General features: G+C 44.2%; 1 protein-coding gene across 8 annotated transcripts in view; it reads left to right on the top strand.

Annotated features, from left to right (window-relative positions):
* The window catches only part of RYR3 (ryanodine receptor 3), a 1008486-nt gene that overhangs the window by 557441 nt on the left and 433572 nt on the right, over positions 1-17473 (top strand). For all 8 annotated transcript variants that reach the window (XM_077464742.1, XM_077464741.1, XM_077464740.1 and 5 more), the window contains one exon: positions 856-934. In XM_077464742.1, coding sequence (XP_077320868.1) covers positions 856-934 — 79 coding nt within the window. The remainder of the gene's footprint in view (positions 1-855; positions 935-17473) is intronic.

Here is a 17473-nt window from a genome sequence, read left to right as displayed (position 1 = left end):
AGGCATGTAGGTGTATAAAAATTAGATTTCATTGGAAATCAATAAAATATGTATAATGGTAATCATAAATAAACATGTAATATCCAATACAATTTATATAAATAAATATACATACAATGAGGACATTAGCCCACATGACTGCAGATGATTGATATCAATAATAAATATACTAAAAAATATCAGGTAGAACACGTAATACATGGGAACACGGCATATGATATCTCTATGCATATCGTGGATTTGTCCGCTCTTCAGGAGCATGCACGTGAATTAGATGAATGATGCAAAATGATGGAAATATATTCTATAAAGGTCTGACCCTGCCAAGGAAAAATGGGTATACACACAGAATCCGAATCGGTCGGTCATTTTTCGACAGATCCGAATTCAAATTGTTCTGAAAATTTGGAATTTGTTTGCAAATTAATAAACAAAACGAAATTAAATTAAACTAAACTAAACTAAATGAATTCCGAAACGAATCAATGAACCAAAATTAGTAACAAAACAAAGCTATCTGAAACAAAACACGTTTCTGTTCTGCACATGTCTAGTGACAGGATGGCAATGTGTTTTATATGGCTTGTTTTTTGCTCCTATATATTCATGTCAAATGTGCACAATATGGGAATAAAATGTTAATCTCTCTTGTACTTTGTATCATAACTCACATAACTATATCTATAGTTTTCCACCTTGGGGAGCTGTCTGAATGATAACATGGAAGACATACTGAAATGTAATAATGCTATGTTAATGGTAAATTCAAGAGAAGATTGGAATCATGCTGAAGCAGCTTTTTCATTTCCGACTTACAAGCGCTTTTTTTTTATTTTGTATACTTTTGTTTTACAGCCTCACATTACCTGAGAAGCTGGAATATATTGTCAATAAATTCGCAGAACACTCCCATGATAAATGGGCATATGACAAGGTACAGAATATGTAATGTTCACAATATGCTTATCTAAAATATTAGCATACACAGTGTTCTTTCAAAACAAAAGTACATTTCTCCATAAGAGTACAATATCAGAAAACTTGATTCACAGCAAATATTTATGCACAAATATGTATGTAGATGTATGTAGATATTTTATCAGAATGGAATATTAAGCATTATGTCCTGTTCCTTTGGGAATTCACAATTTATTTGCTTCACACAGCTGGCTGTTAGTTTCACTGATAGGCACTGCAGGCTACTTTTCAGGGTTATAGTATTTGTAAACGGTCACCTTGTAAATCAACCCATTCAGTTTAAAATATAAATAAAAGGCAAAACATTTTTGTATAAGTATAAAAAACATTTTAAATACCTTTGTTCCCCTTTTTTATAAGTGATCACATTCCCTCTGTTCTCAGCTGCATAAGAGCTGGGATGAGGAGAAGCAGCAGCACAGAGCTAAAGGGGGATTAGTTCCAGTAATTGCCCCCCCCCCCCCCCACCAAACGCACTGATCAACTTCCCGGCTCTAAGACTGAGAACCGAGTGATCAAAGACCACGATCCCTCATTTTTTAGAGCTCCGTGAGCAGAGAGCTGGTGATTGCCAGTCACCGCTCTCTGCTCTGCCCCCCCCCCCCCCCACCCACGCTCACTGAAGTGCTGGCTGTGGAGGAGTGTCAGTGGCCGACTCAGACACTTCTTCTGATCCACAGAAGAAGTACAGCCAAACAAGCTTTGGCTATACTTCTCCTTTAAATATGCATGTATAAATATGTAATATTTATCAATCTCTTATGGGGGTCATTTGCTATAACGCGAATATGCGATTGTGCGGTGCATATAAATAGCGGCCAATTAAGCCAATTAAAAGTTCAAGTGTGAGAACGCGCGATTCTCGCTATTAGCGGAAAACATGCCTTTATAAATTCAGAATCAATGCTAATCGGTGATTCTGCGGATCTGCAATTCCGTGGATCTGCAAGTGCCAATTGCAAACCCCATTGAAGTCTATGGGAACCGAACAGGAAAAATCAAAAGTGCCCATTTGAAGGCTTATTTGCAAACAATTGGCCATAAAAGGAGTATGGGGGTCTGGGTACTGCCCTGGGGAACATGTATCAATAACATTTAAAAAAAAAAATCTTTTTTCAGGAGCGTGCAACGTTGCAACAAAACAAAATTGACGTCCTCTTTTCCCAACAAATAGAGCTTTCTTTTGGTGGTATTTGATCATCTCTGTGGTTTTTATTTTTTGCGCTATAAACAAAAAAAGAGTGACAATTTAGAAAAAAAAACACATTATTTTGTACTTTTTGCTATAATAAATATACCCATTTTTTAAAACAAGCTAATTTTTTCTCAGTTTAGGCCAATATGTATGTATTCTTCTACATACTTTTGGTAAATAAAAAAAAATCGCAATAAGCGTATATTGAGTGGTTTGCGCAAAAGTTATAGCGTCTACAAAATAGGGGATAGATTTATAGCATTTTTATTATTATTATTATTTTTTTTTTTTTTTTACTAGTAATGGCAGAGATCTGCGATTTTTATTGTGCCTGCGACATGGTGGACACATCGGACAATTTTGACACATTTTTGGGACCATTGGCTTTAATACAGCAATCAAATCAATGCTATAAAAATGCATTGATTACTGTAAAAAGGTCACTGGCAATGAAGGGGTTAACACCAGGGGGAAATCTAGGGGTTAACTGTGTTCCCTGGGAGATAATTCTAACTGAAGGGGGGGGGGGACTGACTAGAGGAAGTGACGGATCATGGTTCCTAGCTAATAGAAACACACGATCTGTCACTCCTGTCAGAACAGAACAGGGAAGTGTGTGCTTACACATACTCATCCCTGTTCTGTGTCTCCTGGCCATGATAGCTCGTGACCGGCACTCATCATGACCATTGGCCATGAGCATCGGCACCCCCGCTGTGCAATGAGCGCATGGCTCACGCAAGGGTCCCGGCAATATAGATGAAAAATCAAGTAAAAAAATGGCCTAGTATCCACCCCCACCCCCCAGTCCATACCACTCCAAAATTTAAAAAATAATTGCTGTAGGGCCCCCTCCAAAATCTATACCGGACCCTTATCCGAGCAAGCCATACAAGGCCACGTCCCCTCAACATAGGGAGGGTGCTTCGGGGTCCCCTCCAAAGCACTTTGTCCCCATGTTGATGGGGACAAGGGCCTCTTCCTGACAACCCTAGGTTGTGGTTGTCTGGGGTCTGCGGGCGGGTGGCCGCCCTCCCCCCCCCCATGTGAATGAGTATAGGCTACATTGTATCCCTACCCATTCACCCAAAAAAGTAGTATAATATGACAAAGGACAATAGCCAGTTTTTGACAATTCCTTTATTAAAAATGTCTTCTTCTTCCCCACTTCTTCCTCTGGTCTTCTCCATCTTCCTCTGATATTTCTCTGATCTTCTCCTTTCCCGCTTCTTCATCTGGTCTTCTTCTTCCTCCAATCTTCCTCCGGCTTCTTCTTCCTCTGCTTAATCCTCCGGTCTACTTCTGTTGTCACTTCCACTGAAGATTTCAAAAACGAACCTTCTTCAATGATGCGATGAGGCGGATGTCATTCAGAGACCCTGCCCATAGTGACTTCCCCACTCGGGCATGATTGGTCTATGATGTCACAAGGGGGTGGGGTCTCCAGGTGATGCCTTCCAGGGGCCATGCCCCATAGTTATGTATGACATGTGCCTCATGGAAGCGGACAGATGGGTGGGCCGCAGCACCAGAGAAGGGTCATTTTTGGATCTTCAGCGAGTCAGTGGCAGGAGCAGCGACAGAGGAGGAAGAAGACTGGAAGAAGGGGGAGGACGACTGAAAGAAGAAGTGGGGAAGAAGACATTTTAGAGGGTATGTGACCTGGTATGGTTCAGAAAGGGGAAAGCACTCGCTTGTCCCCTTTCCTGCTTGCTCGGATAATGGTCTGGCATAGATCTTGAGGGGGGACCCCATACCATTTTTTTTAAATTTGGCATGAGTTTCCCTTAAAATCCAAGCCATACCTAAAGGGCCTGGTATGGATTTGGGGGGGGGGGGGGGGGCTGTGCCAATTTTTTTTTAAATTTGCCATGGAGTTCCCCTTAAAATCTGTACCAGACCCAAGGGGCCTGGTATGGATCTTAGAGGGAACACCACACCAATATTTTTGAATCAACAGTTTTTGAGGTATTTTTTGCTTAAGTTGGTGCTTAGAGAAAATTCACATTTAGTTGACATTTCATGGTTTACCTAGTCCACAAAATAATCAGTGGAGTCCTGAATTTCAGCTTTAGAGCAGGGTTTTATTTTTATTTTTTATTTTTTTTTGGGGGGGGGGGTTCTTCCCCCTCCTCCCATTACACTTTCTATTCTACTCAATGACTTGCAAAACCAAATAATTTTGTCTGCAACTAGATTTAAAACAGATTTGGAGGGGTATGAATTGTTTGCTCTTATAAAATTGTATTTTGAATCTGCAAATGTCAATGCAAAAAACAATCAACTTTTTATTTCAACATTAATATAAGCATTTGTTACATTAATGTACTTGGGCCAAACAAACCCAAAAAAAAAAACGGTATGGAAATGATGCTCAAGCATTTTACAATAGTTAGAAGCGCCCTGCTAAAAAGAGCTTATAATCTACAAGTGGGCACTAAAAATTAGACACATTAAACAAATCACATTAGAAAAGCAGGGATACAAATCAAGCTAACAAGCATGTGAAATTTAGAAACAATCATAAAACAGACATAGTGGGGTGTGCAGGGTTAGGCATTATGCAAAGCTCCCCAAAACCCACATCAATTGGTTACCCACTATACAATTTTTTTTATTAGTCTCAGTAAAACGGACAACAGCACACATATACTGTCAGTGCTTAGTGACTGCCTTCTCCATATCATATGATCAAACAAATTAACAATACACAGCACATTTTAGTAATCATGCAAATATATATTTCACATAACAATGTACAATCATGATCTACAATCCAGGATCAAACAATAAACCGATATCCATCTTCTTAGCATATTCCCTCCCAGATCTGTCTTCACCCAATTCTCATATGCAACTTGACAGGTATCCTCAGAATCAAAAGAAATATCATATTGACCACTGGCCACAAAACCCTGAAGAGCGAATATATCACTGACCTGTAAATTCAGCAATTTCTGTAACATCCACAGTGATCGTCTTTAGACCCACTTCACCATGGCATTCAGGCTTTACCTGTATTCTCACAAAATTTCACAAACGCATCGAACCCCACAACATGGCGACACCTTAATTTGGCCTCTCGTTTATCCAGGGGTCCCCTTAGAAGAGGTTCCCCTAGAATACCCCTCAACCCAAAGCCTAGGCATGCATGACACCCACGCTTGAGTCAGAAGGCCGAGAAGCCATCTTTATAAGAAAAATTCAGGCCTGTTCTTAGGCGAAACAGCCGTCAAAAATGCAAGCCTTTAAATAACCTAACAAGCTTGCTCACCTCCACCCACCCAGTAAAGGACACACCCACCTAGGTACTTGATTCTGTCTCTTGAGGTATACACACTCTTTACAAATGAAAAAATGCATCATTCATCATAAGCATGCAACATTAAAGTATGTGTGCAGCACCACACCAGTTGTATACATCAATATATCTGCTAAAACACCCCAGTTCTAGATTTGGTGCAAACCCACACTTGCTTGATTTATAATGTGATTTCTTGGGGTTCCATTATGTGAAACCCATCAACAATGTTAGCACTGGTGAAAAAGAAAGTTTAGCATCACAACATATAAACCTATAGCCAGCTAGCAGGATTTGGAGTCAAACCCAGAAACCTAGCGCTGCAAGGCTGAAGATTTTAGCCTGCATCTGTGTGGTGTCAAGCTGTCCTAAGTCCCAGGAAGATAATCAATGCAGATGTACTGTGGAAGGCCAGAGAACCAATGAAAAACCTGCTTCTGGCATATGCCATCTGTTTTGAAGATGGTTATGGCTGATTACTTTCAGCATGCTGAGTGCTGAGAGATAAACAGATGTCATTTTGTGTGTTTTGGCTTTCTAAGAGGTTGTAATTAGTGGTGGTGGGGAAGTGCTAAGGCTGATTATAGTCTTTGCCCATGGAGAACATATTACACAATTTTTCTGTGGTGGTGGAACCCTTCTACACATAAATTCTACATTAACCACTTCCAGACCATCCGCCGCAGTTTTACTGCAGCAGGTTGGCTCGGCTGGGCATCGACATTACCTTACGTTGCTTCACTTTTTGGCCACTAGGCGCCCGCAGCGTGTGCCTGGAGCCGATGCGAGTGCCCAGCGGGTGCGGTGACTGCCGGGCACCAGCGATTGAACAGATCCCGGTTCAGAGTACAGGTACAAAGTATGAACACCGATCTCTCTCTCTTTCCCTAGTCAGTCCCATCCCCCCCTACAGTTAGAATGCACCTTAGGAACAGAGTTAACCCCTTGATCACCCCTAGTGTTAACCCCTTCCCTGCCAGTGACATTTATACAGTGCATTTTTATATCACTGATCGCTGTATAATTGTCAATGGTCCCAAAAATGTGTCCAATTTTTCCGCCGCAATATCTCTGTCCTGATAAAAATCGTAGATTGCTGCCATTGCTAGTAAAATAAAAAATAATAATAAAAATGCCATAAGTCTATCCCCTATTTTTTAGACACTATTGCTATAACTTTTGCACAAACCAATCAATATATGCTTATTGTGATTTTGTTTTACCAAAAATATGTCGAAAAATACATATCAGCCTAAAGTGAGGAAAAAAAATGTGGGATATTTATTATAGCAAAAAGTAAAAGATATATATATATATATATATATATATATATATATATATATATATATATATATATATATATATATATATATATATATATATATATTTTAATTGTCGCTCTTCTTTTGTTTATAGCACAAAAGATAAAAACCATAGAGGTGATCAAATACCACCAAGAGAAAGCTCTATTTGTGGTAAAAAAAAGGACATCAATTTTGTTTGGGTACAGCATCACACGACCACGCAATTGTCAGTTAAATCGACGCAGTGCAGTATCGCAAAAATGGCCTGGTCATTGAGCAACCAAATCTTCCGGGGCTGAAGTGGTTAAGACAAGTCCAGTGGTGGTGCGTTCGTTAAGGGCGCACCGGCACTGCCCCCTCTCTCCAGCCACCCCCTCTATGACCAATGGATAGATTCATGCATAGCAGTGGCAGGGGGTGTTTTTGAAGCACCTAATTAGAGCCATAGGCTCTAATAGGTGTAAAAAAAGGAGAACTGCGAGCGCCATGCTTAGCCAGGTGTGTTAGAAAAGCTAATAAATATTCACTTCCCTAACACTGAACCACCTCTTTACCAATCAGGTGTGATTGGATGCCTATTGGGAGGAGAGCACGGGAAGAGAGTGAATGAACAGGCTGCCTCTGTACATTGCACCCCCTGTTCATTCTGCAGCTGTGGTTGCATAGAAAAGACAGGGTTACATAGCTACATGGTAAGTGAGGTTGAAAAAAGACAACAGTCCATCCAGTTCAACCTGTGTAGGTGCACATGTGTCAGCGTCTTTACCTTTTTCCCATATCCCTGTACATTGTGCTCTTTAAGATGCACATCCAAGAGTCTTTTCAACATATACATACTCCCCACTGCCACCACCGATTGTAGAAGAGAGTTCCACATCCTTATTGCCCTGACAGTGAAAAATCCCCTGCCCAGTTTAAAGTTAAACCGATTCTCCTCCAATCTCATTGTGTGGCACTGTGTCCTCTTACACTCCCTGAGACTGAAAAGTTTATTTCCTATGCTGGGATCACCATTGAGGTATTTGTAGATTGCCATCATGTCCCCTCTCAAGTGTCTCTTCTCCGGCGAGGATAAATTTAGTGCTTGTAGTTGTTCCTAGTAACTGAGGGTGTCCTGTCCCCTTATTAGTTTTGTTGCCCTTCTTTGGACTCTCTCCAGCTCGGCACATCCTTCCTGAGGACTGGTGACCAGAACTGGACAGAGTACTCCAGATGAGGCCTAACCAGATTTTTATAAAGTGGTAAGATTATCGTTCTATCTCTGGAGTAAATCTTTTTTTTTATGCATGCTAATATTCTGCTGCTTTTGGTAGCTACAGCTTGACATTGCATGCTATTGCTCAATCTCTCATCTATGAGGACCCCCAGATCTCGCTCCATCCTTGATTCTCCCAATGGCTCTCCCCCTAGTAAGTAGTTCTCCTTATGTTTTTTGCCCCCGAGTGCATTACTTTACATTTCTCCACATTAAACTTCATTTGCCATGTGATTGCCCACTCCATTATTTTTTTCAGGTCATTCTGTAAAATTTTCATATAGTGATGTGATGTCATTACCCTGCTTATTTTTGTTGAGCCTGCAAAAACTGAGATTGAACTATATATCCCATACTCTATATCGTAGGGTAGCTATGTCCTCAGTCTCTTTTCCTCAAATGTGAAACATCAGGAGTCTGTTTAGACCCCTGATAACTCACCAAAATCTCGCAACTCAGGTCATCCTTGTATTTTTGCCTTTCCCCCCTCAATCGAATTAAATATTTTATATATAAATTAACCACTTTCATACTGGGCCTATTCTGGCACTCCTCTCCTACATGTAAAAATCCAAATTTTTTGCTAGAAAATTACTCAGAACCCCCAAATATTATATATTTTTTTAGCAGACACCCTCGGGTATAAAATGGCGGTCGTTGAAACTTTTTATGTCGCGTAGTATTTGCGCAACAGTTTTCAAACACGTTTCATGAATTAAAAATATAACAAAACAGTAAAGTTAGCCCAATTTTTTTGTATAATGTGAAAGATGAAGATACGCCAAGTAAATATATACCCAACATGTCACGTTTTAAAATTGTGCACACTCATGGAATGGCGCCAAACTTTGGTACATAAAAATCTCCATAGGTGATGCTTTAATTTTTTTTACTGGTTACCAGTTTAGAGTTACAGAGGAGGTCTAGTGCTAGAATTATTGCTCTCGCTCTAACCTACATGTCAATACCTCACATTTGTGGTTTGAACGGAGTTTACATATGTGGGCGGGATTTACATGTGCCTTGGCTTTTTTTTTCACATTTTTTTTTTTTTTTACACTTTCTCTTTCACATTTTTTTTGATCACTTTTATTCCTATTACACGGAATGTAAACATCCCTTGTAATAGGAATGGTGTGTGAAAGGTCCTCTTTATGGAGAGTATGCGGGGGCAAAAAGACCCCACATCTCACCTCCAGGCTGGAAAGCATGAGATAAAAAAAAAGATTCACAATCCCATGCTTTCCAGCTGCGATTGTGGCTTTGTTTACAAGCGTGGCCCGGACGTGACGTCATAACATTGTGCCCAGGCCTCCGACGGTCATAGAGATGACTGGTGACTATATATTTTTTTCTCTGGGTCCCCGATGGCACAGGAGAACCCAGAGAAGCACTGGAGGGCAGCAGGAGCCTGTAAGAATAATCTAGTGGCTGAACTGCCTCTATGATCATTCTTACAGTGCGCAGAATCGCCGGCTGAAAAAGAGAATATCTGAATGATGCTTGTTGCTGCAGGCATAATTCAGATATTCCCACTGAAAGTCAAGGACGTCATATGACGGCCTTGGGTTGGAGTAAAGCTAAAAAGGTTTTATTTTGGATAGAGTAAGGGAGGGTTATAACCCCAGTCATTTTTTTTTTGGCATCTGTGTCATTGTGGAGATTTCACTTCACTGTTTGTCCCATAACCAAAACAAGAAGTGAGAAGAAATCATCAAAATGAGGGAATCTCGTGTTGTTCCCAGGGTCACCTGAACTAGTGTCTTCATAGGAAGATTTACCTTCTTTTCCTGTTCTAAGGAGAACCCAGTATTTGGAGTTTTCTTTTACTTTCCTTTTCGGTAATAAAAGAGAAATAGAGAGAGTGAAGCTCCCTAATGGGGTACAGACAGCAATAAAAAACAGACATGTGTTTTACCTTTAGTTACACTTTAACCACTTCAGCCCCAGAAAGATTTACCCCCTTAAAGTGGAGGGCCACCCTGAAAACAAAAAAAATATTAAAAATGAAAAAAATATATAAAAAAAAAAAAAAATGAAAAATTTTTTTTTTACTTACCAGAAATGCCTGTTGCTAGGCACTTTCTCCTAATCTTCCTCTTCCTCCTCCGCGGAGATCTTCTGTCTTCTGTCTTCGTCGCGGCGTCTTCTGGGTAATGAGTCGCGCTGTGTTCTGGGAACTGTGTGTTCCAGAACACAGCGCGTCCCATTCAGAAAGCGCTGCGGGACTCGCGCATGCGCAGTAGCTGCGGGACTCGCGCATGCGCAGTAGGAAACGGGCAGTGAAGCCGTAAGACTCCACTGCCTGTTTCCCTTACAAGGAATGGCAGCCCCGGGACCCGAGAGCCGAGGGACGGGTCGGCCTCGGGCGGCCGACATCGCGGGCACCCTGGACAGGTGAGTGTGTTGATTAAGTCAGCAGCTGCAGTGTTTGCAGCTGCTGACTTTTTTTTTTTTTTTTTTTTTGTATAACCGGCCCTCCTCTTTAATGGCCTTAATGGCCATTTTTTGTGGGACGGCACTGTGTTGCTTTAACTGACAATTGCATAGTCGTGTGGCGCTGTACCCAAAGAAAATTGATGTCCTTTTATTTCCCACAAATAGAGCTTTCTTTTGATGGTATTTGATCACCTCTGCTGTTTTTATTTTTCGTGCTATAAAAAAAAAATACCAACAATTAAAAAAAAAAAAACTATATTTTTAACTTTTTGCTATAATAAATAGCCCAAAAAAAACAAAAAAACAAAACAAATGTCTTCATCAGTTTAGGCCAAGGGACCGCCATACCAGTACATAGATTCGTGCAGCTGAGCCAACCTGCTGCAGTATAACTATGGCGGCTGGTCGGCAAGCGGTTAAAGAGCATTCTGAATGATCAAAATTGACCCTATGATTTGTAGATGAGTGTGGTAAATATGGGTCGAATGACCCCCTGTTCTGTTCGTGCCAGAACTTTTGAACATTGCAAAAGTTCAGAGCCAAACAAGAACCCTATTAAAGTCTATGGGACCCCAAACTGAAAAAATCAAAAGTGCCCCTTTTGAAGGCTTATATGCAAATTATTATGCATACAAAGTGTATGGGATCCAGGCACTGCCCTGGGAGCCATGTATCAATATAAAAAAAAGTTTTTTTTAAAAAGATAATTTCAAATGAGCAGTGATTTAATGATGCCTAAAGTGAAACAATGAAAAAGAAAAATTACTTTAAATATAATGCCTGGGGGCTCCCTTTAGCCTGCTTGTAAAGTGACACATCTGTACTGTGTATAGAACCTGCTGCAGCAACAATGACATTTAGAAAGAAAAACCGGAAGTGCTGGGGAGAGGACGTATCTCGGCTGAGCTCCGTCGGCCGAGAAATAATCTTCATCCATCCGCCGTTCCAAGGCAGGATTCTGGCCGGCGGGCACCTCAGCCTACTCCCCACGAGTCCCAGGAACACCACCATCCCCGTATTGCTGCTCCGGACCGGCCGCGAGTCCCGCGATTAGGCCCGAGGCCTGCTGCATTGGGAGAACGCCGGCCGCCATCTTGCGGCCTGCAGGGACGCCGCGGATAGCGATGACACGCACCCATCCATTGGGTGTCGGAGGAGCCCCCCTAAGGCCTGGCAGAGGAATTCGGTGGAGGGGACCGGTGCTGACAGGCCGCACACTAATATTGAGGACATACTGAAGGCTGAGGTAGGCGGTGGTCATCTTGGTACACCCAGTCCACCATTACAGACCCCTCACACTCCCAAAGGCACATCCTGCTCCCCCCCTGTACTGCATACCATCCACCCAGAATATAGTGGCCCTGGAGGGCCTAGGGATGGACATGTAACTATATATAACTTAACTGGGGGTGCATACGCGGTTGCAGGGTAAATGGCAGCATAATTCCCTAGCACCGCGCCGTCAGAACATTTCACTTGGCTGATAAGGCATATTCAACTAGCAATTCTTGTCGCATCTACCCCAACTACTGCACGCGCTACTGGGCTACCGGCGGGTATGTATAATACACCCCGGAACCGTCCCCGCAACAGATCACAGCAGAAATCCTCTCCGGTCTGAGGGAAGGCGAAAGGGAAGGGTAAGATGGCGTCCGAACCGCCGGGAACCTGATGACACCACACAGCACTCTGACGATAGCCTGTCACAGTTTCCCTCAAACCTAGCAAGCCCTGTGGACACTAACTCTGATGCTTTGCTACAGAAATTCCGCACCATAGTAAGGGACGAGATCACCTCAGCCTCTCGCAAACTGTCTGCTGAACTGGTGAAGGGTCTTAAAGAACTAGGCCACCGCACTAATCAGTTGGAGGAGCGGATGGACCTAACAACCACGGTACTGGAGGGTCATGAGGAAGAGGTGGAGAAACTGAATGCGGAACCTTTTAACACTCCAGGACAAACTTGAGGACTCAGAAAATAGGGCCCGCAGAGGAAATTTGCGTATCTGCGGCCTCCCGGAGACCATTACGGACCTCCAGGGTACAGCTACAGCGTTCTTCCAGGAGCTTGCACATGATATTCCTACGGAACGCCTGGAATTCAACCGGATCCATAGGTCCCTCGCTCCCAAGCCAACTGAGGGCCCCCCTAGAGATGTGATAATAAAATTTCACTTCTACAGAACCAAGGAACGGCTTCTCCAGGCGGCCAGGGAATTGCCGGACATTACATTTTAGGGAAACTCCCTCCAATTGTTTGCAGATCTTTCCCCGGTCACTATCGCTAAAAGGCGGAATATGAAGCCCTATCTGCAAATCCTGCAAGCCAGAAACATCCGCTATCGGTGGGGGTTCCCCTTTAAACTCTCCTTTTATCACTTGGGACGTCAGTTTCATGCCTCATCTTTGCTGGATCTGAGGCGGCAATTCCAGGAGCTGCAGTTTGACCTCCCTCCTGCTCAACCCGAAGCAGCAGTGGCCCGACCGGGTCCCTCCCGGGCCCCAACGAGATCCTCACAATCCTCACAGCACGGATCTCAAGCCCTCCGCACTCTCAAGGCGCAGAGGTTTCATGAAGCCTCTACAGACGGGCATCGCTAGAACAGTGCTGCCTCTGCCTTTTGCTAGTTTGTTTGTGCATTGTTTTTGTTCTTTTTCCCTGCCTTTGTACAGCAGGGAGGCCTCAGGCTCTTGAACAAGCTGCGACTAACGCCACCAGGAGACTGGAGCGAGACACCTCCGAACCACGACTCTGAGGAGTGGTAAGCTAGTCATTATTTGATTACAGTCAGACTGTGCTGGTTTTCAACTTTGGACGGTAAGGACCCACCTTGCCTGCCGCAGATGACTAGCAGAGGACCTGTTTTGATCTTTTCTTGGACAATTGATGCACTTAGGTAATGACTGCTTTTTTCGGTTCTCCCAATATAGTCTATTTTTTTAAAAAGGGAAGAAGAAAGGAGGAAAAAAGAAAAGAAAAAACATTTTTTTTAATTTTTTCTTTTTTTTTCCTTTCTTCTAAACGGAGTTCTACTTATTATTTTTGTTGTCAAGATCCTTGCTTTTGAATTTTTTTTTCCCTCGCCCCTCATGGCCCTGATCTCTGTATACTGAGGCATTGTTTGGGTTACACTCAGATGGCGCCGGGTTCATGCTGTTTATTCATGGACAGGGGGGTCACCACATGCATTGACCTGTTTTCTGGGGGGGGGGGGGGGGAGGGAGGCGGATGGTGAAATTTTTCTCTTTTTGTTTTAAGTTTTTGTTTTAAGTTTTTTACTTGTTCTTGGGGTTTACATCTACCGTATATACTCGAGTATAGGCCGACCCGAATATAAGCCGAGGCCCCCAATTTACCCCCAAAAAAACTGGCAAACTTATTGACTCGTGTATAAGCCGAGGGTGAGACATGCCTGTCCATCCCTGTGTGTGTGTCCGTCCATCCCTGTGTGTCCGTCCATCCCTGTGTGTCCGTCCATCCCTGTGTGTCCGTCCATCCATCCCTGTGTGTGTGTGTGTCCATCCATCCATCCATCCCTGTGTGTGTGTGTCTCCATCCATCCATCCATCCATCCCTGTGTGTGTGTGTCTCCATCCATCCATCCATCCATCCCTGTGTGTGTGTGTCTCCATCCATCCATCCATCCATCCCTGTGTGTGTGTGTCTCCATCCATCCATCCATCCATCCCTGTGTGTGTCTCCATCCATGTGTGTGTGTGTGTGTGTGTGTGTGTGTGTGTGTGTGTGTGTGTGTGTGTGTGTGTGTGTGTGTCCAGCCTACCTTTGTCCCGAGCCTCCGTCCCGTGCCTTGCCTCCTTGCCTCCGTCCCGTGCCGTGCCTTGCCTCCTTGCATCCGTCCCGTGTCGTGCCTTGCCTTGCCCCCGTCCCGTCCCGTCCCGTGCCGTGCCGTGCCTTGCCTTGCCTCCGTCCCGTGCCCTCTTCGTCGGCGGCCATTGTAAAATTCAAAAGCTGCGCCGCCGCCTTCGCCTGTGATAGGCGGAACACTGAATTTCCCAGCAGCCTGTGTTCCGCCTATCACAGACGTCGTATCATCCTCGTCCGTAGTACGAGGATGATACGATGTCCGTGATAGGCGGAACACAGGCTGCTGGGAAATTCAGTGTTCCGCCTATCACAGGCGAAGGCGGAGCCGGAGGCGCGGCTTTTGAATAGAATGGCCGCTGTCTGTCTGCTCGACACGCTGATCGAGCGGGCAGACAGCGATGACTCGAGTATAAGCCGAGGGGGGCACTTTCAGCCTCAAAAAAGAGGCTGAAAATCTCGGCTTATACTCGAGTATATACGGTATATGCCATTGTTGACATGTTCTTTTATATTCATGGTTATGGTTTCAGTTAAGCCGAGTGGTCTCCGACGGACCACTGCACCCTCACGATGTGGTACTTGATCCGAACTAACGTTCGAGTCAACACCCGACCAGGTAGTGGGATGTTAAACCCATGACCCATAGCAATCTTACTGTTACAGAGTTATATGTTCACAGCATTGCATGATTCTTCTACCTTTTCTGATGTGATACATTACTTCTCTCTTCCTTCTCCCTCTTCACTGCTTCTATCCCTTTCTTTCCCCTCTGGGTTCGCAGGGTGTGTGCTCTGGTTCAAGGTTGATGGCCACTCAGTGCTGTCCCAACAATTAACTGGTTGTCCCTGAATGTCCAGGGCATGAACTCTCCCCATAAGAGGGTGAAGGTTTTTAAATATCTGCGCAAACAACAAGTTGACATTGCTTGTTTACAGGAGACTCATTTTTCTGAGACCTCTCATCCTAGGTACTTCGATGCTCAGTTCAGTTCCCAGTTTTTTGCAAATGCTCCCACTAAGCAAAGGGGGGTTCTCGTGGCTTTTCGCAAATCTGTTCCATTTAGTTGCACTAAACAGATTGCAGACCCCGATGGACGGTACCTATTGCTCCAAGGCACCATTCATGACACGGAGGTTACCATACTGACGTACTATGCCCCGAATGTAAATCCGGGGCCCTTCTTGACCCATGTCTGCGCCCTGCTTATGTCCCACTGCAAGGGCACCCTCCTTCTTGCGGGTGACTCTAATCTTATATTAAATCCCAAACTAGATAAGCATCCACCCGAGAGAAACGGACAGTCGGCAGGGGCTAAGAAATTCACGTCCTCTTTGCAAACACTTTACTTAGTTGACCTGTGGAGGGAGTGTCATCCACAGGGCAGGGACTACACCCATTACTCTCACCCCCATCAGGTTCACTCAAGGATATGTTTATGCTCAGACGTCACCTTCCGTTAGTGTTATCGGCCTCAATCTTGGCTGTTCCTTGGTCGGATCATGATCCAGTGCTAGTTGTTTGCCACTCAATCCTAGATAGACCTCGATTTTCTCCTTGGGTGATGAATGATTCCCTTCTTTCACATGCGGGGGTGACAGCGGATATTGTTAAGGCTTCGGAGTACTTCTTTCGTGAAAATTTGGGCTCGGTGCAATCTCCGTTGGTCCTTTGGGAGGCTTATAAAGCGGTGTTACGGGGTCAGATAATTGGTCTGGCTTCGGCCCGTAAGAGGGCTAGAGAGGCAAAGCAAAAAGAGCTTGAGTCCCGATTGGTGTCTCTATCTGAGAAGTTTAAACAATCTCCCACCCCGGGCTACCGTAAGTTGCTGGAATTAGCTAGATCGGAGCTTGATCTGTGTCTCACGGAGGGCGCTGAGCGTGTACTACGCTGGTCCCGCCAGCGGTGGTATGTGAGGGCAAATGTTAGCCAACAGACTCCGAACCTTTGCTCCTAAATTGAACCCGATAACTCTACGGATCGAAACAATGTCCTATCGGGAAACCCGAAGCATGTCCTGGAGGAATTCGCGTTTCGCCTTGCGAAGCTATACGAGGCACCAGAGGGAAGTGCGGCTCGGGGCACGGCAGACTTCCTGGAAAGCCTTTCGCTCCCATCCTTAACGGAGGCTCACGTTACCCTCATGGATAGGGATATTCAGCTCTCCGAAGTTCTACAAGCAATAAAAGAACTGGGAAAATGTCCTGGGCCTGACGGGTACACCGCGCTTTATTATAGGAAGCTGGCATCGGTGGTAGCTCCCCACCTAGTGGCAATGTACAATTCGGTGAAAAACGGCTATCCTCTCACCCCTGATCTTCTGACAGCAAACGTGGTGATGATTCCTAAACCGGACCGTGACCACTCATCTTGGGCCAATTTCAGGCCTATCTCGCTCATCAATGTAGATATGAAACTCTTGACAAAAATCTTGGCGACTCGATTAAACTCTTTTCTCCCCCAGGTTAATAAAAAAAGATCAGGTTGGCTTCGTACCACCGAGACAGGCGGGAGATGCAATTCGACGTATAATTCAACTCCAGCATATAGCCCAGGCTCGCTCCCTGGAATCCATGCTTCTCTCCCTTGATATAACTAAGGCCTTTGACTCCTTATCTTGGCCCTATCTCATGTCTGTCCTACGGCACTATGGATTCGGGACTTCCTTTATGACTTGGATGTCAGCCCTATATGATTCCCCCCGAGCAAAAGTTAAATATTACGGATTTGAATCCCCCATGTTTAATGTCAGCAGGGGAACCCGCCAGGGATGTCCGCTGTCTCCCCTTGTTGGCACTGGAACCTCTGGCGGAGGCAATAAGAGCTCATCCAGATATCGGGGGCGTAGAAATAGCAGGTTGCCCCCATAAGATTTCCTTATTCGCTGACGACATTCTTCTTTCTGTCACCTCTCCTAGAACTTCCCTGCCAAACTTACACACACTGTTGCAAACCTTTGCGTCTCTCTCAGGACTCCAGATTAACTCATCTAAGTCGAAGGCATTGTCGACTAATCTCTCTGTGGAGTTACTGAGGGACTTGCAATCGGCCTTTCCTTACCAGTGGGTCTCCTCCTTGCCTTATTTGGGAATCCGTCTCACATCGACATATCAAGCTTTATATCAGGCGAATTATCCACCATTATTCAAGAAATTAACGGATATGTTGTCAGCGTGGT

The sequence above is a fragment of the Lithobates pipiens genome, unplaced genomic scaffold (genome assembly GCF_037356315.1).
Source record: "Lithobates pipiens isolate NorthernLeopardFrog02 unplaced genomic scaffold, aLitPip1_a1.2 Scaffold_30, whole genome shotgun sequence".
NCBI classification, from domain to species: domain Eukaryota; kingdom Metazoa; phylum Chordata; class Amphibia; order Anura; family Ranidae; genus Lithobates; species Lithobates pipiens.
The sequence above is the reverse complement of the archived record's forward strand: the minus strand, read 5'-3'. Positions and strand labels throughout refer to the sequence as shown.